General features: G+C 34.2%; 1 protein-coding gene across 3 annotated transcripts in view; it reads right to left on the bottom strand.

Annotated features, from left to right (window-relative positions):
- The window catches only part of Prkd3 (protein kinase D3), a 69,610-nt gene that overhangs the window by 22,407 nt on the left and 23,338 nt on the right, over positions 1-23,865 (bottom strand). For all 3 annotated transcript variants that reach the window (XM_048804540.1, XM_015479758.2, XM_048804541.1), the window contains exons 3-11: positions 23,131-23,269; positions 21,352-21,483; positions 19,964-20,121; positions 13,421-13,613; positions 10,837-10,914; positions 6,488-6,671; positions 4,786-4,909; positions 2,122-2,199; positions 566-842 (exon numbers count right to left, since the gene is read on the bottom strand). In XM_048804540.1, the coding sequence (XP_048660497.1) occupies positions 566-842; positions 2,122-2,199; positions 4,786-4,909; positions 6,488-6,671; positions 10,837-10,914; positions 13,421-13,613; positions 19,964-20,121; positions 21,352-21,483; positions 23,131-23,269 (1,363 nt within the window). The remainder of the gene's footprint in view (positions 1-565; positions 843-2,121; positions 2,200-4,785; positions 4,910-6,487; positions 6,672-10,836; positions 10,915-13,420; positions 13,614-19,963; positions 20,122-21,351; positions 21,484-23,130; positions 23,270-23,865) is intronic.

The following is a 23,865-nucleotide window of genomic DNA, read 5'->3' as shown; positions in this document are numbered from 1 at the left end:
TTCCCACTGTAGAACATGTGTTTCAATAATTCTTAATATTGCTGAATTTTTAAAATTCACTTAAATGAACATTTCTGACTTCACATATATCATGAGTATGGTATGAATTTACTGATTGTAGGTATGGTATGAACATAATACTTTATTGCTTGTTTATATCTCAACATATGCAAAAATACTAACAGAATATTTAATCCAGTGAAACTTCATAGATGCCACGTACTGTTCTGTACTTTATAGATTCCCTTTCATTTAATACTAATAACTCCATGAAACAGTTACTACTACAGAGAGGGAAAGTATTTGACTAAGAACATATAGCAGGTTGGTAAAGCTACTTATATGTAGGGAGACTTACTCTGGAGCCTGGCTCTGGGCTGTGTGTGTGTGTGTGTGTGTGTGCGCGCACACACACGCACATGTGTATATAATAGCATAATTTTATAAAGGAATCAACGATATAAAGCTTAAGCTAAGCATTAAGAATGCACAAGGGAACATAATTACATCCCAAAATGTTTAAAACCAAAGAGGAGAAAAAGTCATCAACTATCTTATTGCTTACTGTGGTCTTTCCCCTGCCCTGGAGAAGTGCAAACACTTGCTTGAGGGGTCACTGGCATGAGGGCTTGGCGAATTGCTTTTTCCCAGCTCTGTGCTACATCAAGTCCAACTCCAGTGGCAGCAAGAACAGGATTGTGAGAGTTGTCCCCATTGTTCTCACCAACAAAGTATACCATAGTGTCAGTGATGATTTCAAAACAGTGTGGGTTACTGCCTTGTGAAATGTTTGTGAAATCTCGTGGTGAAGATACTTGGAGAATTTCTGAAAGTGGAATTTCCTGAAAGTGTAAGTAAAAAATTAAACTTTAAAAAAATATGAATACCTATTTGTTTTCATTTTTAAATAAGCTTAGAAATTTAAGACATGCATTTGAAAAAATTCCATTAAATATTCCATTCCATTAAACAAAATATGTGGTATACTGAACACAGAATCAAGTCTTATGATAATGCCTGCCTTAAATGACCTGCATGTTTAGCAATGTGAAAGGCAAAGCATGAAATATGATAAGTATAACAAAAGATTTAGGCCTATAATACATTATTAGGATGCAGGAAGAAAAGGATTTAGGAGGGTAGTGTGCCACTATATCCAACATTTTTTCAGTTTCCACTTGTCATTAAATTAGCTTAACAGCTATTTTTCTAGTGGCTACTTTTTTTGCAAGTTATAGCCCCAAAGTGAGCAAGAAGCAGAAAAAGCAGAATCTTGGGTCATTAGAGGTCACATAAATACTCCCTGGTTCTGTCAATTGAAGTCAACTACCAGTCATTTAATGTTCAGTCTACTTCTTAAGGAAAAAAAAGTTTATTCTTAAAAACATGTTGTTGTGCTTCTGTGCATTTTCTTTCTTTTAAAGAGATGGGGTCTCCCTATGTTGCCCAAGCTAGCTCCAAACTTCCAGGCTAAAGTTATCTTTCTGAGTAGCTTAGATTGTTCTAAGCATGAAACCACATTTCATTCACTGAATATTTTCACCAATTCTTTAATTTTTAGCTGCTTTTCCTTTAGAGACCATGTTTCATTCCCCTCTATGGAAAGTACTGGTATTGAACATTAAACTGGAGGGCTCCAAAAGAGCAGTGAAAGATGAAACTTTCCTCCCATTCTTTCTTACTGATCAAATTGCTACACTTATAATCTTGTTTAGTGTTAGTCTGTGACATGGCAAAAAGTGGTGCAAGCCAAGGAAGAAGACTATACAAAGGAGATGAAGAGTAAAAATAAATAACTGGGAACTGGAGCCCAAGATAATGTGGGCTCTTCTGCATAGGCAATGAAATGGACTTTCTAAGCTGTCCAATCTAAATCACACTATCCCAAATCAAAGCAGCTTCAACTTGACAGGACAAAACCACACATACAACCAAAAAGCAATCTTTGGTAGCAGGGTTGCTGAGAGGAGTTGTGTGGAGGGGTGGAGAATAGGTGCTTCAATAAGAAATTTAACAGTGACTTCTATAAATAATATTAGGCAGGGTCATAACAGTATATATTTATATATATTTGGAAAAATAAAATATTTTAATAACTTTCATAAAATGTAAAATGCTTACCTTGTAATACTTTGATCCAGATTCATTTTGAAATAATGTTAGACTTTTGCTGTCAAGTCTCCAATAATGCCTCTTTCTCTATAAATTAGAGATCAAAAGATGGTGAGGTTCAAAAATAATTCCTCCAAAGAACTTATACTTTCTTTTTCCTTAATTTCTACTCATAAGTGTTTATTCTTTTTTAAAAATATTTATTTTTTAGTTGTAGTTGGACACAATACCTTTATTTTATTTATTTATTTTTATGTGGTGCTGAGGATCGAACCCAGGGTCTCGCATGTGCGAGGCAAGTGCTGTACCACTGAGCCACAACCCCAGCCCAAGTGTGTATTCTTGGTAAGTTTAAAATCTACGATTCTAAATTTTCAAAACATAAGGTATAGAGTATCACTCCAACAGTCACTCAGATCCTATTCCTGACCCTCATTCCATTCAAACAATGTTGTTAGATTTTTGGAAAATGTTTTAGAGAAATGTATGCATGCTCATATAAATATGTATTTGTTAAAGACATATACACACAGATACATAATTTACCTACTGGCGAAATTTCTAGAAACTGACCTATTGGATCGAAAAATATGTGCATGTGTAATTTTAAAAATAGTGTTAAATTATTCTATACAAGACTTAATTTGCAGTCTCATCAGCAACATATGAGAGTACTATTTTACTCATACTCTCACTAATGCAGTATATTATTAAACTTTTTGATGTTTGATATTCTGAAAAATAAAAACTGGTATTTCAGTGCAAGTTTAAATTGATATTTCTTTTATTGTAAATGAAATCAAGTTCTTATATGTAAGAGTCATTTTTCTGTGAACTCTCTTCATATTCTTTTTTTAAAAATTTTTTTTTAGTTATACATGGGCACAATGTATTTTATTTATTTTTATGTGGTGCTGAGGATTGAACCCAGGGTCTCACATGTGCGAGGCGAGCACCCTACCGCTGAGCCACAACCCCAGCCCTCTCTTCATATTCTTTTCCCATTTTCCTACTGTGATATGATCTTTTTCATATCTATTTATTGGCTTTATTCACATATTATGGAATTAACCCGTTTAGAAAACGAGTGAAAAATAATTTTTCCAGCTTGTTATTTGGTTTTTGCCATGTGGAATTTACAAGATTGAATTTACTGATTTTTTCCTCCTATTGTCAGTTTATAAATAATAATTCTACAGTTTCTTCTACTGGTTTAATTTGTTTACATTTTTTTTTATATATTTATTTTTTAGTTATAAGTGGACATGTGTCTTTATTTTACTTTATGTGGTGCTGAGGATTGAACCCAGTGCCTCATGCATGCTAGGTGTGCGCTCTACTTCTGAGCCACAACCCCAGCCCCAATTTGTTTACATTTAAATTTTAGATCTACTTAGGTTTATTCCATGTAGAGTGTGGGTTATGTTTATGATTTTTTTTTTCAAAATGGCTATGTGGTTGTCCCAATACCATTTATTGAATTATCTACCTCTCACCTTGCTGATATGATATAGTACCTTTTTGATATGCTGCTAAATTCTCAAACATGTATCACTCAGAGTTCCATTTAGAAGGATAAGGACTAAATTAAAAATAATAATAATAATAATATATATATACATCTATAGTCTGTACTCCTGTCATCAAATAGAACTTCTTTAAAACCAGCTAAATGTATTGAATACTCTAAATATTCTTAAAAGGTCTACTAAAAAGTCTTTCAGTAACCTTCATCAAATTTAGAAAAATAACAAAATAATGGCTATTAAATACTTTCTTGAGTACTTACTGCATGTCAAACATTGTTCTAAACTTTTCTTACATATTCACTCACTTGGATCTGTGAGGTAGTTACTATTATTATAACAATATTACAGATGAGAAAACTGAGGCATAAAGAAAATCAGTAACTTTCCCAAGTTCACACAGTTTTAGTAAGTCACATAGACTCAGGCAGTCTACGTATAAAGTCTATGTTCTTAACTACAACACTAAGTTAACTCTTCATATCTACTGCCATCCCACTATAATTTCACCATTCCTTTTCTTTGCTAGCTAGATCTAAAAAATAATTTGACTATTTACACTAAGTCAAAATCTACATAAAAACAGATGCCTCTATCTTTGTAATAACTTACAATGACTTTGGATAAGGTTCTAGTTCCTTCCACCTTTATTTGTAGTTCATTATGTTTTGATTCATTACTCTTTATTGTCATATAATATCGGATTCTTTTTTAGCGGGGGTGTTCAGGATTGAACCCAGGGGCACTATTGTCATTGAGTCACTTCCCTAGCCCTTTTTATTTTTTTGAGATAGGTTCTTTCGCTAAGTTGTTTAGGGCCTTGCTAAGTTGCTTAGGCTGTCCTTGAACTTGCATTCCTCCTGCCTCAGTCTCCAGTTGCTAGAATTACAGGTGTGCACCACCATGACTGGCTCAGAATCTTTTTGAATCTTGACTATTCTTTCAGTTTGTAAAGACAACACATTAGATGTTATGCCTTTCAAAAGCTTGTGTAACTATAATTCCAGTGTAACTTACATACTGCTATATTGTACACAGATGTCTTAATATATACGTACATTTCATCCTCATTTTGATTTTAAAAGTATGGAAAATAAAACTCAGAAGCAAGTTTCACTAGCATATTAAAAGATATGTAATTACTGACCAGATTATCCCTGCTGGTGTAATGGACCATCCACCCTTCCTTCACCATTGTGCTGCTCTTCCTCTTTGTGTGCTTGATGGATTGTACGACTCTCATTAGCGGAATATTATTGCTTGTTGATGGACTAAAAAATATTTAACATTTATAAATATTTATAATTTAGATTTTTTAAAAAAATATCATAAATACTATAAGCTCATCAAGTCTCTTTTTAAAGTAACAGCTAAAATTTTTTAAACCATCTTAGGAAGACAGACAACTACTCAAAAGAAAATAAGTTAACCCTATTATTATGATACATAGAAAACTAAGATAATATTTTTTAAATATTCATTATTTACATGAGTAAATGACTTTTTTCTGGAGGGTCACAAAAAAATAGGAAAATAATAAACAGCAGAAAAAATACTCCTTAACTAGAAGATCTGGAGCCTGGAGGAGGGTCTAATCTCATTTGGATTTGCTGTGGAGTTGTTTTCTTGCCTAGGCAGCATGATAAATTAGCAAATCCATAATATGGCAAAATACATATACTCAAATTCACATGGCTCAAATGTCAAATTCAGTTGATTATGTTGTTAGCGAAAGCCCCTCTAATAGTCAATACTAAAATAATTTTTAAAAAATATTTTTTTAGTTATAGACAGACACAAAACCTTTATTATTTATTTATTTATTTTTATGTGTCGCTGAGGATCGAACCCAGTACCTCACATGTATGAGGAAAGCACTCTACCACTGAGCCACAATCCCAGCCCCAAAAGAAAATAATTCATAAATAATTCTTTCTTAAATAAATAAACCCAATGTTATCAGTCCAATCAGATTATACTGTAATGTGGCTCAGTAACTATAGCTGGAGAAAAAGAGCAATCTGGTGTGTATAAATATGTGTATACATATATATATCTCAAATATAGTTTTGAAAGTTCATCTACAAACAGTTAAATAATGTTCTCTTAAACTAGGAGGTATCCATGATTAGAAAACTAGCTAGATTTTTTTAGCAGTCTCCAAACTGGGTAAACATCAAGTTTTAGCTAGTAATGATAATGATAATAAAAGCTATAATTTAATGAAAAGTCAAAGTAAATAAATGATGACTCAGCCATGTGAGATTGATAAATGACCCATTTTTCTCTAAATAACTCTTCACTGCCAACTGAAAAACAAAACCTGCCAAAAATGCTTACATCTTACTACAAAGTAGTATATCCTATAGGTAATGAATATTTAATTTACATAATAGTGAATATTTAAAAGTTTTATAGTCCAGTAACATTTGTACAAAAATGCTAATAGATTAACTGTGTTAGTATGAAAACTACCCTCAAATTCATGGTCTTCATTTTTATGCAACATTCTCAGGAATGTATTCTTTATTGCTATTTCTATCATCAGGTAATTTGCCTGTGTGAAGAAAATGGCTGCTTTAACTGATGGTTTAATACTGACACCTTGTGGTTTGCCCCATAAGTAGATATTAAATCTAGACTATATTTAAATATTTTTCTTTTTAAGAAAAATGGATGGCAAAAATGATATTTATTTCAGAAATACTGTAGTGCATGTAAAGAACTAGCCACAACTTAGATTTTAAGTTACATTTAAAGTTCTGCTTAAAGAGATGCAAGTTTTTCTTAATGGAGATCCTAACCTGACCATGATTTTGGAAGCAGTCTGCAACATCTACACGTGTTACCTGATTGTTTTAATAGCTTCTTCATCTCGTTCCACATCAAGATCAGATGGATCCAGGAAGAACATTTTATCTTCTGGGGGAGATGGCTCTTCTGTGTCATCCAAGCCTCGACTACCATCACTATTTATGTCACTATTGTCAATGTCCATTGGTATATCTGTATCTGTTCCCAGACTGGAAGGTTCTGGCAAAGTTTTAAATGAATTTCAGAGTTTTATGTTAATGAAATAACATATCTAAGTAGTCTGTTAAACAGGAAAAAACATTTTAAAACTCTTTAAATATAGAAAAATATCTTTGTGATTCAAGATAAATAAGTATTTCTTAAAGAAGATACAAAATGGGGGCTGGAGATATAGCCCAGTTGGCAGAGTGCATGCCTCTCATGCACAAGCCCTGGGTTCAATCCCCCCCCCTCCCACACACACACAAACACACACACACACACACACAAAAAAAAAAGATACAAAATCATGAGGTACAAAATTAATTTTGATTATGTTAGAATTTTAAATTTCCATATGACAGAAGGTACTGCATATAAGCAAAGTAAAAGATAAGCCCCTATTTTACATTTTGGTAAAAAAAAATTTTTAGTAACAGTGCCAAGATAATTCAATGAGGAAAGAATTAAATAGTCTTTTAAATAAATGCTGATAGGACAACTGGATATTTATATACAGAAGAATTGAGTCTGATGCCTTTCTTAAACTATATTAAAAAATTAACTCAAAGTAGATCAACCTAAAATATAAGAGTTAAAACTATAAATGCTTAGAAGAAAACACGGGAGTAAATATTTGTGATCCTGGTTTATGCAAAGCCTTCTTAGATACAACACCAACAACCTAAGTGACAAAAATAAATGCATGCATGCACTGGATTTCATCAAAAAAACATACTTCTGTGGGGTACACCACACCTTAAGAAAGTGAAAAGACAGCCCTCAGCATGGGAGAATATACCTGTAAATTATATATTACATAAGGAACTTGTATCCAGAACATCTGAAGAACTTTTATAACAATAATTAAAAAAACAAATAATTTAGTTAAATGGGGAAAGGACCACAAGAGAAAGTTCTCCAAAGAGGAGATAAAAACCGCCAACAAGCACATGAAAAGATGCTCAATATCATTAGCCAACAAGGAAATGCAAGTGAAAACCACAATGAGATAGACTTAACACTTAGTAGATGCCTATAATCAGAAAGACAGATAAAAACAGGTGGTGAGGACACAGAAAAACTTAGATTTTCATATATTGCTGGTGGGATGTAAAATAGTGCAGCTGCTTTGGAAAAGTCTGACAGGTCCTCAAAATGTTCAACATGAAGTTTCTGTATGACTCAACAATTCTACTACTAGGTATCCATCCAAGTGAAATGAAAATATCTCCTTTGAAAAATTATACAAGTGTTCATAGCAACCTTATTCTTAACAGTCCCAATATAACTCAAACATCCATTGATTGATGAATGGATAAATAAAAATGCAACATAAACCTGAAGAGCAATATTATTTGTCAATAAAAAAATGAATTAAGTGGGGCTGGGGTTGTGGCTCAGTGGTAGAGTGCTCGCCTAGCATGCATGAGGCACTGGGTTCGATCCTCAGCACCCCATAAAAATAAAATAAAGATACTGTGTCCACCTAAAAATTTAAAAAAAATATATAAAAAATGAATTAAGTATTGACAGATGCCACAATAGAGATGAACCCTGCAAACATTAATGCTAAGTAAAACAAACCACTCATAAGACTATATATTGTGTAATTCCAAGTATACAAATGTCTAAAATAGACAAAAGCAAAAAGTTGATTAGAGGTTGCCAGGGACAGCAGGAAGTAGAGGACAGGAACCACTAGTTATGGAATTTATTTTGGGGGTGATGAAAATGTTCTAATATTACAGTTACAACTGTGTAACTTTGTGAATGTATCCACTAGATGTATTGTAAGGTATGCAAATTACATCTTAAATCTGTTAAAAAATAAAGTCACTGAGAAGCTACTTATACCACACATAACTGAAAAAGGATTAGTATGTAGAATTAACAACTTCTGAAAATCTATAATAAACAAACAAAAATAGCAAAGCATTTGAACAGGCAATTTACAAGGAAAGAAATTCTAAATAACAAATAAACATCTGAAGGATGCTCAAACTCAATAGTAATCAGAGAAATGCACACTAAAATACATAGTATTTCATATCCATTTGTCAAAGGAAAAAAGATACAAAAATGCAAATACATGAACTGTAAATTTAGAGAAGACTTCAGTCATAGAAAACTATATTAATAAAGATTAATTGAAAAATAAAACCAACTTTACTTTGTCAATGATGTTACCTAGCTATGGTGCAAATGACTCTTTGTACCCACAATCCATTTGCTGAAATCCTAACTCCCAGAATAATATGGTATAAGGAGGTGGGGCCTTTGAGAGATGATTAAATTATAAGAGATCTGCTCTCATGATTGGGATAATGCCCTTATAAAATAGGCCCAATGGAGCTGGTTTACCCATTATACCATCTAAAGATGCAGCTAAAAGGTACCATCTATGAACCAAGAGATGGACACCCTCACCAGACATAGAATCTGCCAGCACCCTGAACTTCCCAGCCTCTAGAACTACAAAAAAAAATTTTGTCATTTATAAGCTACTGAGCTTTTGGTATTTTATTATAGTAGCCTGAACAGACCAAGACAATCAGTAGCAATGGAAAGCATGCCACAAGAGAAAACATTAAACTCTGTTTTGCAAATTTTCTTTTTCTATTTTGCGGTGCTTAGGACTGAAACCAGGGCCTCATACATACTACACAAACAACCACTAAGCCACATTCCCAGCACAAGAAAATGTTAAACTCTCAAGTAATTTAATTTTTCATTTGTTATGCTTTTTCTACAGAATAACATATTATTTTTTTAATAGTCATGTAAATTGTCAAAGGAAAAATATGTTGAAAATTTAGAGCCCTTCCTCCTTCATTCAAAAAATGGTAATGTCTTTGCTTAGTATTATCTTGAAAAGAGAAGGTGTGGGAGGCCATATGTGGGAGGCCAACCTTACTGGTGACTGAGTTACACTCCCCAGCTGGGTGCCGAGGCGCTCAGTCACAGAAATGGGTGTGTCTTGCTACAGCCCCATGGGTGAAGCTATGCTCACCTGTTCCTTTGTAATATAACCCCTTGCCCTGTTTAGGATAGAATCTTCCATGGAAGTGCCTTGTGTGTGTCCCCTCCTCTTACTGTGCCCTTGGGTGTGGCCTACCCAGGTGTCAGTCAACCTGCTGACAGTGGACATCATGAAGATAGACTCAGCCCCCTGAAACCTGACCCCTTGCCTCATTTGAATAGCTTCTCCTCAATAAAAGGGGTCAGCGTGTGCTCTCTCTCTCTCTCTCTTTCTGCGGACCCTTAAGGTCAGAGGAGCCGTCACAGGAACCCCAAAGAAAAAGGTATTTGTGTCTCTTGTGTGGTTATTTCGTGCAGCCCAGTTAGCCCAGTTTAACTAGTGACCCCTGAGCCTTTTAGTCGTGAGAACAGAAATCCGGCAAGAAGGGGTAGGGGGGGACATGACAACACAATGACAGACAGTAGGATAGTGTTTCAATGACTATGAACTAAGGTACCCAGATCATATGATCATATGGGTCCAAATTCTGACTCTGCTAACTTTGGCTGTATTTCTGACAAGTTATTTCATGTCTTGTGCCTTTGTTTACTCATTTCTTGGTACTTATCTCAAAGGGTTGTTCTTCTTATGTTTAAATGTCAAATATTTCTAGAGTTCAGAACAGTGTATAACATAGTAAAAAGCTAATAAATACAGGAACTTTGCAAGAATAAGGACAAAAGCAGAGTTTTAAAAGAGATCTTCTTATGTCTACAGATGGAAGTTGATATGTAGCACTACTGGCTATTTTAAACAACAAAGTGGAACGTGGCTAGAGGAAAGATGGGACAGTATAATTATTATTATTATTTTTTTTTTAAAGAGAGAGAGAGAGAATTTTAATATTTATTTATTTTATTTTTTTTTAGTTTTCGGTGGACACATCTTTGTTTGTATGTGGTGCTGAGGATCGAACCCAGGCCACACGCATGCCAGGCAAGTGCACTACCGCTTGAGCCACATCCCCAGCCCAACAGTATAATTATTAATGAATGAATAGTATCACTGATTTCTATAGTTTGCTTGATTATTAAATCAGAAAAAACCTTAAAAAAGAAAAATAAACAAAGTAAAATATGTAAATATAACTTGACACAAAGGTAATACACAAAGGAATCATGATCTTTTCTGTTCTTTTACAGAAATTAAGAAAAATAATTTTACCTCCATTGAAAGTAACCTCTCCAAGGCAGTCTCTTGGTACTTTTGATGCACAGCGTTTATGGCAATTGAATTTACAATCTAAAATAAAAATATATGGCTTATTATTATTATATGTAGATAGGCAGTATCAGATGTGGTTAGACTTTCCTTAAATCACACATGGAATATAAATACTAATGATGATATTTCTGCTAAAATAATAGTATCTTCCTCCACTAAGAACTCAAGTCTTGCAATAAAGGTCTGGTTAACTTCTGATGACACATCTTAATAGTTATTTAACCTTCCACAAATTACTCAACTCCACCAGGGACCTTCATCTGTATAATGGGGCTAGTAGCATTAATATAACACTGCAAAAGTGTGCTGGCAGCTCCATGTTTACTTCTCTTATCTCACATGCATTGTATCTCTTATCTCACTGTATTTCCTGTATTTTAAGCTGATAATCTCCTATAAGAGTCTTTTAAGCTGACATCTAATGTATGTCAGATACATATTTTTATCTTCTGAGTATTAAAACCTGATACAGATGCTAAAAGGTACCAGATGCAGAAAGGAGACTGAGACTCCACATATATTCTAATAAGGATTTTCACATACAGCCCTGTAAGAAAGAACTAAGGTTCTTAGGCATAACATCTCCATTTCTACATACTGGTTCTCTTCTGCCTACAAGAACCTCAGAGTTGATGGCACTGCAGAATAGAATCAGATATAATCTATTCAACATGACTGTATAACTCAGTGGTTCTCAAATTGTGATCCCCAGCTCAGCATCAGCATCATTTGGCAACTTGTTAGAAATGTAAATTCTTAGAAGTAAGGCTGAGAAATCTGTGTCCTAATGAGCTTTTTAAGTAACATTAAAATTGAGATCCACTAATGTAACCATGTCTAACACTGCCTCTGAGATTAATTTACCAAAAATAACTGGGTAAAAATAATTTGAGTCCTGATCTACAATGCTTTGTAACTCTTGTGAGTCAAGGAAATCCCATGTATCACATGAGCAGCATAGGTTGAAAGTCATTATAGAAAAAACCAGCCATGAACTTAATAATTTGATGGGTAATAAACTTCACATTAGGTAAAATACAGTCTTTAGGAGAGGTCCTAGTAAAAAATATCATACATGTTAATATCTTGTATATCTCTTAAGCAACATATTAGGTTTTAATTTCATAAACTTTGCAAATTCTGCAAATAACAAGTTCCATTTTCCCTTAGAAAATGTAAAGCTAAATGGTCCACTTGTAGTATACAGGTTCTAATTGTAGGCATTTTTATTTCTTTATGTTCTTACCCATTTATTAAGTAATTTATTTATGCTTCCTTAGATTTTACACATGACTTCAAGCTGCATTAAGTTTTTGTATAGGAAAGGAATTTGAAAATAAAAGAATAAATAGATGGATGAATAAATGAAGAGTAATCAATGACCCCATATAATTTTATTGTTAACATTTTTTTTGCTTTCTTAGCTTTACAAATGAATGAAAACAATGACTATTTTCCTTTTTAACTGTATTAATTCATATTATAATAAACAGGAATTGCTGGATTATAATTATATGGATCACTGAAAAGGTTCAGCTATTCAGAAATATTAACTTGACATTTTCTGAACCAGTATAAGCACAAAACATTATTCTTCTAGAATCCTAAAAGGTTAATCTAATAATCCAGTGGCAGAGTTAACAGGCTTTATTTAAAAACTCATCAATCTGAGGATGCAGCTCAGTGGTAGAGCACTTACCTCACATGCACAAAGCCCTGGGTTCAATCCCCAGTATGAAAAAAAAAGAGAGAAAGCCTAATGCCTGAAAGAGTCATATAGTAGGTAACCACATAGTAGATAACCATAACTTACCTTACAAGAGCCAAATTCTTGTTTTTCTGTGTACTAGTGATGTAACTTTTTTTTGTTATTGTGGTGGTGGAGATTAAACTCAGGGCCTCATGCATGCTATGCAAGTGTTATACTGGTAAGTTACATCCCCAGCTCCACTAGCTATGTATGTGATCTTAAGCAATTTACAAATGGAAAATGACTGCTAGTACTAATGATTTTATACAATGCTTGGTATGTAGTACAAACACTGCAGGTAAAAGTTGTTAACATACACACATATATATATTTTTAATATTTGTTTTTTAGTTATAGGTGGACACAATATCTTTATTTTATTTTTATGTGGTGCTGAGGATCAAACCCAGTGCCTCACCCATGCTAGGCGAACGCTCTACCTCTGAGCCACAACCCCAGCCCGGACACATATATTTTATATGCTTTTACACACACACACACACACACACACACACACACATACACACACCTTTCTTTTTAAAGCTGACAAGTAGAAGAACAATTTCTTCAGCAAATTCTTCTAAATAAAAATATTTTAGTAGCTCAGTAGTAGAGCACTTGCCTAGCACATGTGAGGCACTGGGTTCAATCCATTGCACTACATAAAAATAGACAAATAAAATAAAGGTATTGTGTCCATCTACAACTAAAAATATTTTATATGTATTAAGAAAAAAAAAAGAAATTTTACTGAAAGAAAACATTCAATCCTACCTTTGCACTGCATTCCTTGGCGAAAGAGACCTTTCAGTAACCGTTTGCAGTACTGACATATTGTGGGGCGGCCGTAAGAGTGAACAGCAAACGTGTGTGGAACTTTTACTCTGCACATTACCATCTTTTCCATCCAGATTGGGCGACCACTCCAAGATGGAATTCTCTTACTTGGTTCTTGGTGAACATGCGACTAAAATATAAATAAATCAATATTAAAAACAAAGTGTGGGAGCACAGCTTAACCACAAAAGTCATTATTTGCAATGCTAAAGTCAATAATCTGAAATGTGGATTTCAGCAATTTCCTATGGAAAATTTAGTTTATCAACCCTTGAAGGAGAAAAGTATAGATTCTTTTTCTTGCTATTACTCACATTAAAAACAACAACAACAACAACAACAAATGAAAATAAGGTGTGTTCATTCAGATATATGTCATTTTTTTCATTGACTAACTATTATTTGCCAGGCACGTTCAGCATATAATTAAAAGCCAAAAATCTTAACATGACTCAATTATTTTATTTTTTTGTAGTAATGAGGATCATACCTTGGGGTGTTCCAATACTGAGCTACATTCCCTGTTCTTTTTATTTATTTTTTGTTTTGAGGCAGCGTCTTGCTAAGTTGCCCAGTCTGGCACTGAATTATGATCCTCCTGCCTCAACCTTCTAAACTGATGGAATTAAGGGGTGTACCACCATGACCGGTTTAACATTAATTTATAACTAATTTTCAAATCTATTCAAAACATGACCAAAGCCAGGAATGGTGGCTCATGCTGGTTATTCCAGCCACCCAGGAGACTGAGGCAGGAAGATCACAAGTTTGAGGCCAGCCTCAGTAACTCAGAGGACCCCTAAGCAACTGAGTGAGATCCTGTCTCAAAATAAGAAATAAAAAGGGCTGCAGATGTTGTTCAGTGATTAAATGACCCTGAGTTTAACCTCCAAACCCAAAACAAACAACAAAAACAAAACCCTAAGGATTTAATCATAGAAAATGTACATAAATTTGAAGAGTATTATTGTATTATTGAACATGAAGTCTCAAAATTATTTTAAAATAAATTTTAGATTTTCAAAAATATCTCAACCTATATATATATAAATTTATGTCTAATTCATTTTGATGATATAATTAATGACAGGTACAAAATAATTAAAATGGCTTTAGCTTTAGGGGCTGGGGCTGGGGCTCAGTGGTAGAGTGCTCACCTAGCATGTGTGAGGTGCTGGGTTCAATCCTTAGCACCACATAAAAATAAATAAAATAAAGGTATTGCGTCCAACTACAACTAAAAAAATGCATTTAAAAAAAATGGCTTTAGCCTTAGTAATTAGGCTTTAAGTAATTCCTTAATATTTTCAAGTTCTTTGGATTTTTTTCTCCCAAGTGAACAAAAAACAAAATTAAAGAACAATATGAAATTTTTGTGTAATATAAGGGAGAAAAGGATTTTGTAACTATGCTCTTTCTATATGAAGGAAATAAAGTAAATTGTTGGCTATTTCAATGTGGCTCATTTCATTCATTCACCAAACATTCACTTATTATTATATGCTAGGCCCCATGTTATATATTTGGGACACAAAACTGAATAAAACATAACCCAGGTTCTCAAGCACAAAGTTAAATACCTAACTACCACCTAGATATATGAATAGATTATGCTGTATGTAACTGTTTGCATCTTCTCTGCCAGAATTGAGGTCCTGAGACTGTTTGGATGACTTCTGTAACTAGGAATATTTATAACTCAGAAAAGTTGAGTTTTTCTATATTGATACGTTCCACTAATGGAAGCAAAAGAAGTGAGAAAAAAACAAGAGACAGAGAAATGTAGGAGGAAGTAAAAGGAGGAAGACGAGCAAAAAACAGAAGAAAAGGAAAAGAATCAGAACAAAACAACTGAATGCAGAACACTATAAAAGGAACACAAATGTAGTTTCAGATCAATAGTTTTTTCCTAATGTGTATCGAGAAATTTCTGAAATGAATTATGAAGCTGTTTAATTCGGGAAAAGTTCAAAAAGAATGTTAAAACCCAAACCACATTTGCATGCTTCAGATGTCCAAGGTGTCTGGTCTGGCTCACCCTTTCTCCCTGCTGCCATGCATGGAACACCTTCAGCTAAAGGAACACCACAGGGATTCTGCAAAGTTAAGAAAGAAGCCAAAGGGAACCAGAAACAGATATTTTAAGTCTGCTCACCCCTGGCTCCCTATTCTAATGGTGGCTCAACACTCTGCTTCTCTTGATTCTGCTTCTACCACTTTTGATTTATCTCAAATTCAAAACACACAAGGTGGAGTTAGACTGATTTAGGCAGCCATCATCAAACATAAAGGGCACTCCTGTAAAAAAGAAACTTCATAACAGACCTTTACAAATATCAGTGGTCAGTTACTGCCTTCTGGTCAGGTCCTGCTGGGATTGGGGTCTTGGGGACATGGTAAAGACCATGTGTGTCAGGAACTGTTCAGAGGATCAAGGTTGTAGCAGCCACCTAATATGTTATATCCAGGTAAAGTTATTTATGTTATCTCAATTTTAAATAGGAAAAAATAGGCTTAAAGGGATTAATACCAGTAAGTGGTAATATCAGAATCTAGATTTATGTTTAGTTCTTCTTCATTCTAGTCCATCTACAGATTTCCCATCTCAATATACTGAGGGGGCTGGAGTTTTGGCTCAGTGGTAGAACACTTGCCTAGCACGTGTGAGGCACTTGGCTTGATCCTCAGCACCACATAAAAATAAATAAAATAAAGATACTGTGTTCATCTACAATTAAAAAAAATTTTAAAAAATATATTCAGGCTTCCAATACAATCCTACTTGTAACAGCGGTTTGTCTATTAAGGAAGAAATGGTATGGCAGACTTAATCAGAATTTGAAGGAAAGAGAACGTTGGTAGATTAGCAAGAGAAATTGATTAAAATGGGACTATGAAGGGGCTAAGGATTTAGTTCAGTGGTAGAGCTGCTTATTTAGCATATGTGAAGTCCTGGGTTTGATCCTTAGCACCACAAAACAAAAAAACCACAAACAAACAAAAAATTCACCACGATCACCCCAAAAATCCCAAACACAGGATACTTAAAAAGAAACACATAAGGTCTATCTGGGAAAATATCTGCAGGGCTTGAAGTTTAGCTAAATGATAGAGCATGTGCAAAGCCCTAAGTCCAACCCCTGGCAACACACACACACACACACACACACACACACACACAAAGGGGGCAGGGAACTATTGAGATTAAAGTAACAATGAGTGAAATTTCTTCTTACCTTGTTTTAATGTCCCCTATTTACAAATTACCATTTTGCTTAAATTGTTATTTCTTGCCTATTAATGCAAAGCCAGAAAATTTCTAAAAGTAATTGATTATTTCCACAGTTTAGTTTTAAGCTAACATTTGCCCAAGTTAATTGTCCACAAAAACCATATAACATTGCCAATACTATATTGTACATAATAATGAAGGAAATAAAAGCATTTTTAAAATCAGTAATTCCTCAATTATGTATATTTAATTGGCTTTGGAGTATTTCTCAGTGAAAGAAATATTTCCACTTTTACACATACACTTAGATCCAACATTTTCTTTCCATTCTGTTCTATACCCTCAAGGATATAAAGAAGCACTTAACTGTCTCATCTTCAAAAAGTCAGCACTCAATTTTGGATTCTTTAACCTTAGTGATCCCAATCTAGCCAAACTCAATGAACAGTATATCTTCTTCTATTCTTCTTCTATCTCTGTTTCCTCTTTAGACTGACTTCTGATATAATAACAGAAACGGCCTTCTTACATGTGAACAAAAACCATCTTGATAGACTCAAAGGTTTCTAATACGAATAATATCTCAGTGACTCACAAACTTTTCTTTCCCATTTCCCTACCTATATAATCAGGACAAGACTATAGCTCCTAGGAGTGTGGTTAGGAGACAAGGTAAAGCTCCTAGCACAAAGCCTGGCACATGTGAGCCACTCTGCTCTTCTCTTTGTTCAGCTGTCTCCTCTGTTCCTATAGTGTATCCTCTCTTCTTATCTTTCTTCCCTGTGATTTTCCTCCCGAGTTCTTCCTTTACTTTATATCTAACTTTCTGAGACTGCATGACTAGATCAACAAAACAAAACCTTGAGGACTTTCCACTCTACCAGTTTTACTTGTTGTAAAATATTCTAAGCAATCAAGCCAATTCAAACTTGTCACTCTACTTCTCATACTTTCCTAAGGAACTTTCATCTTTAGGATAAAATATAAGCCAAGAGATTTAAATTTAACTAGTTAACCTCCTGTACCCATGGGTTTGGCATCCACATATTCAGTCAACCCTGAACTACAAATGTAGTTTGCGTATGGTGGATGAATCTGTATTGAACATACACAGACTTTTTTTTTCCTTAGGAATAAAGTTCCCCAAACAGTAAGAACAACACCTATTTACACAGAATTTGCAGCATATTAGGTATTATAAGTAATCTAGAAATGATTTAAAGTATATGAGTATATGCATATATAAATGTACCAAAGAGAATTTCACAATTCTGTGCATGTTGAAAGTACCAATCAAAAATAAAGGAGTGAAAGGAAGATCAATAGAGGAGAGGAGGAAGAAGGGGAGGAAAAGGGGAGGAAGAAGAAAAAATATATACAAGAGGATGTGTGAAAGTTATATGCAAATACTATACCATTTTATATAAAGGACTTGAGCATCCATGAACTTGTTCATAAGATGCACCAACTTTCCTACCATCAATCTTCACCCAAGCTTTTCCACATGTTTATACCTAACTCCTTGTTCTTGGTCTCTATGCCACAGTATTCTTCTTCTACTTTAAAATCAGAAGGTTTTACCCCAATATCTCAGTATACCAAAATCTTGTAACCCCCTTGGGCATCAAGACAATATCCCAAGTCTTGATTTTGCCACTAATATATTGAAGATCAAAAAGGTTATAAAACAACTAAATGATAAGATTACAACCTATGGATGAAAGTCATTTCAAGTACTATTAAATGATTAAGGGAGTTATTTCTTTTTTCTCTGACCTTTATCTTTGAGAAGCACAATACATTAGGGAGAAAAATCACAGATTTAAAAATAATGAGATCTGGATTTAATTCTAATATCTCTTATTCATTTGCTCTGTGACTTCAGACAGGTTCTGGGTCTCCACTGTCTTATGTGTATACAGACTTATGAATATACCTCAAAATGTGAGGTTCAATGGAATCATTCACTCACTAATTCACGCACCAACTGAGTATCTACTAAGTACCAGGTACTGTGATGAGCATTAGGGGCACATAAAGACACAAATATTGTCTTCTCTAAATAGATAATAAACTCCTTCGGGACACAAAAGTGATATTAGGTAGTATGTCATATACACAATTAGAAAGTTTTGAAAAGTATGATGTCATTCACAAAATAAAATAACTTCTAGGTAAGGAAAATTGGGAAAGGCAGGTAGGTAGCTATTGAGGTAGGTCTAGAAAAACTATGCACGACTGACATGAAGAACAGAGTTAGGAGGAACAAGGATGTGCAGGAAATGTTGGAATAATGTAGACTGCCAGGAACATAGACTATATAAAGATTTCTGTGATGGTTAATCTTGGTTATGGACCTGACTAGATTGAGAAATGTCTAGAAAATCCATAAAGCTTACTTCTGGGTATGTCTGGAAGGGTGTTTCCATAGATGACTGACATGCAGGTCACAGAACTGAGTGGGAAAGACCTGCCCTGGATGTGCATTGTCCAATAAGCTGGGGTCCTGGCTTTAACAAAGAGCAGAAGAAGGAGAAAACTTGTACATGCACACTATCCTCTTTTAAGTGGGAGGATTCTTTTTTTTTTTTTTTTTTTTTTTTTTTGCTGCCATCACAGATTCCAGCTTCTTCAGCCTTTGAATGTGCACTTGCACTAGAAACTCTCCAAGACACTTTGGGGCCTGTAGCCTTGAAATGGGGTTCATTATTGGTCCTTCTTACACTCTGAGGTTTCAGCTTTTTTGACTGAGCAGCTCTCCAGCCTACAGATGGCCATGTAGGACTATTAAACCTCTGACTGTATACGTCAATTTAATAAATTCCCTCTTTTAATCTCTCTCTCTCTCTCACACACACACACACACACACACACACTATTGTTTCTGTTCTTCTGGAGCTCCCGAACTAATAGTTTTCTAGTGGGAAGCAACATCAAGTTGCATATTAGGGAAACTCATCTGGCTGTTTTATATGAGATGGAAAGTTAAGTATGGAGACCAGGAGCCAGGATACTGGCTAGTAGCTAATGCAATGGTCCAATTGATAAAATAATGCAATCCTTAGGTACACAAAATCCAATTTATTCCTACTGGTAAGATTTGTCTTCATTATTACATTTTAAGCTTCTTAAGTGTAGGAATATTACTATATTTAATTATATAAGTTATATTCTAGAATGATGTCATACCCTGTGGAAGCATTAGGAATAACTAGCAAAACCTCCTTCTATTTCCTTAGAATACATACCTCTTCACTGAGAAGGGCTATACACTCAGGCTGTAGGGGTCTTGGAACTGAGAGGCCAGGTCCTGGTAGAGATACATTCGATAGCCGTCTCTTTCTTACTCCACTACAGTTATTTGGTATCTTGAAGGCACATCGTTTGTGATAATTTAGTCCACAACCTAAATATATTTTAAAAGGTAAAATGTAAGATCAAAAAAACTTTACTGCTTACATGTGACACATAAAAAACTATCACTTCTTTTATTTAACTTACTTTCTCTGTCAACAATACCTACCCTGATTAAGAACTCAGATGACAGGCTAAGTAGAAGGTAACAAATTCAAGAACAGGAAACATGCAGAAAGGTTTATTTAGAAAGGTTAAGTTAGCTTTAAAGTAGTAGATCCTGAAGTGCAATCCAAAAGGCAATCACCTTGGAATTTGTTAGAAATGTAAATTACTGGTTTCACCTCTGATTTACTTCATTAGAAACGCAGGAGGGGGCATACCTAAGTGTTTTATGATGCCTGGTATTGAGAGCCACAGCTTAATACAGTGGCCAGCAGCAAACTGTGGTCATGTATCAAATCTTTCCTTTGATGAGAAAACCGTATGAAACTCAAATATCAGTGTTCAAAAATACAACTTTGACTGGAACACAGCCATGCTATTTGTTTATGTATTGTCTATGGTTTGTTTCACACTACAACAACAGAATTAAGTCACAAGAGACACCACATGCTCTGCAGAACCTAAAATATTTACTCTCTGGCTATTACAAAAAAGTTTATTGACCCTACATACTAAAAGACTGCTTCTTTGTAAAAAATGTACATTTGCAGCCTAACCCCTAGCAATTCTAATTTAGAATGACTTTGACCATTATATTTAAGAGACTTAACTTTCTAAAAACTTTTAAGTAAGGAGGTTAATATTTACTGAGCCACATTTTGTGCCAAATGTTTTATCTATATTACCTTATTTGAACCATTCATGAAACCAGTGGGGTTGAATATATTTTTACAGAGAAATCCATCCTCAGGTCTAGTAAGTTGCCTACGATAAAAATGTGTAGGTGGCAGAAGTAGGAACAGAATCTTATAATCTCTGCAATCCTTTTTTTTTTTCCCTTCTCAGTACTGGGGATTGAACCTGGGGTATTTTACCACTGAGCTACATTCCCAGCCCTTTTTATTTTTTATTTCAAGATAGGATCTCATTAAGTTGCTTGGGGCCTAAGTTGCTGAGATTGGCCTTGAACTTGTGACCCTCTTGCTGAAGCCTCCCAAATCACTTCACCCAGCTAATCTTTACAATTCTAAACCCTGGTTACTACTAGATCCAACTATGACTTGTTTTTTTCTTTAATAATAAAAAATGCAAATATGAAAAATTTTAAACCACATACCTTCACATTTTAGTCCCTGACGTACCAATCCCCACAGCATCTCACCACAATAATCACAAAAAGTAGGAGCTTTGTAAGAATGTACATAGAGAGTATGTGGTCGAATCTGGAAGTCTTCTACTGTGGCCAAAGCTTTTAAAAAGAGAAGTATTAAAATAACTTTGCATTTGTAATTACAAGGAGATCAGAAATGCTCACCATGTACATTTATGTTGAAACAGAATCACCATTTCTCTAAAGCTTTCATTTGACCATAAAATTAAATTATTTTCCACATTCTATACTGTGAATTTTAAACTTGTTTAGAAAGTCCACTGGCTTCAAATTTTGAACTCCAACTCAACTTGGATTATTGATATTATTATTGTATGCAGATTATTTGGTCCTTCACAAGCATTTTCATATAATGACAAGACTATAAATAGTTGTTAGATCTATTTTAACTAATTAAAAATTGTTTAGCTTCCAATACACCGAGGAAAAAACACTAAAATTAAAATGAAAATACTGTGGAACTTAACCTCAATTTATCACAATATTTCTGTTGGAAAAGAGTTCTAATTTAGGATCCCATGATACAATCTGTTTGTTCTCCATAGTCTTAGCGATTAAGAGAGAGAGAAACTCCTTTCCCCTCAGTGAACAAAAGAACAAATCTGCAAGTATAATTACTATACATCCTTGTGGTTTTATTCCGACTGGTCCATAACAAAGAAGGAATGGATGTAAGCATGACTTGCAGGGAAGGCAAGGAGTGGAAGCCCCTCATGAGTGAAAAAGACAAGGAATGGAAAGTATATAGTTTGGGGTTGTAGTTTAGAAGAGTGATGGGGAGGGGCTATATGAATGAGAAGAACAGAAATATAAGAGGAGTGGGAACTAATAAAGAAAGGTGATGTTGGTCAGAGAGGCTCTAAAGAATAGGCTCAAAGATGAGTTTGGGGTGAGGGAAACGTGGTAGCAGGACTCCGAATTCTTAGGTGGCAAGTTTATTTGCTTTTTCTATCAGTCTTCCTTTCTTGCCAAACAAAAAGTATCACAGACCTATTATGTGCATAATTATGACATTCTTTCTCCCTTTACATATGTCACTAACAATCTTGCCCACAAACTGTTGATGAGACTAAAAATGGAGTTAAGGAACAAGGAATGGCAAAAGCAAGTAAGGTAAAGAGGAAAATGCCCATTGGGAACAAAATGGAAAGAAGAATTTTTTCTGATATTATTAGTTCATTTTAGTTATATATAATATTAGGGTTCATTTTGACACAATTATACAATCATGGAATATAATTTTCTCTAATTCAGTCCCTACTAGGAAGACGCATTTTTTTTTAAGCCAAGGAAACCAGTACTGTTATTTCCTCTTTCATATCTTTAATATTTTTTTTCCAATTCTCTTTTCTGAACCTCAATTTCCCTCATCTAAACTGTTTATAAAATGGGAAAAAGAAAACAAAATTTTAATATTGTTTTATTTATTTGACTCAGAGAAAAAAAGAACATATTTCTTTGTCAGTTCAATTGACAATTCCATTAATTTAGTAAAACCCAAGTAATTCGCAGTTCATTTTCCTACTTTTTTCATCTGTGAAAGTAGTAAGTAATCTTCCTAAAAGTAAAATTACATAGTAATGACTATTTTATAGAGGAAAGAAGTAAGCAACCATATAGTACCAAGACCAAATGTAACTGAACATAGCATTTAATGCAGAAAATAAAGCTCTTTGCAAAAATTAAAATAAAAAAAGAACAAAATAAAAGGAGTTATTTACTTACCTGAAAGAACAACTTCTACTAGATCTCCTTCATGTATTTCATCTGCTGAGGTAATCAGCTGCAAAATATTTTCTGAGTTCATGTCATGGCGAAAGAGAAGAATTTTATCATACATGCCAAAGAATCCACACTCTGGAAACTGTGGGAAAATAGTCCTATATCAATATACTCATAACTTTCTGTTTTTATAAGTAAATGTCTCAAAGTTATGAGAGAATTTTTAATAGTGTTTTAGCTTAACACTATTTGATAGCAATTTTATTGATATCCAAAAAAAACACACTCAAGCTTTGTGGTTAAAATTCAAAAATAGAAAAGTAAATTTATAAATAGTCACTGATTATCTTAAAAGACAAAATCTCTTTGAATGAAAGCACTTTTTTTGTTTGTTTGTTTTGTGTCGTGCTGGGGATTGAACCCAATGCCTCCTACATGCTGGATAAATGCCCTGCCACTGAGCTACATCCCCAGCCCCACACCTCTTTGAAACAGAGAATTTTTATATTGCTGATGAAGAATATAATCTTGAACTCATACTTTATTATTATATAGCTTGAAAGACAAGTAGTTTTTCACATTCTCTAGAACTGCATTGTCTGATATACAGCTTCTATAGTTGCTATTATAGTTTGGATCTTAAGTGCTCACCAAAGATTTATGTGTTACAGCCTTGGCACTTTGGGGTGGTGCTATTAGGAGATCATGGAGCACTTATGTGGTAAGTAGGGTTACTGA

Source organism: Marmota marmota, unplaced genomic scaffold (genome assembly GCF_001458135.2).
Source record: "Marmota marmota marmota unplaced genomic scaffold, marMar, whole genome shotgun sequence".
Lineage (NCBI taxonomy): Eukaryota > Metazoa > Chordata > Mammalia > Rodentia > Sciuridae > Marmota > Marmota marmota.
The sequence above is the reverse complement of the archived record's forward strand: the minus strand, read 5'-3'. Positions and strand labels throughout refer to the sequence as shown.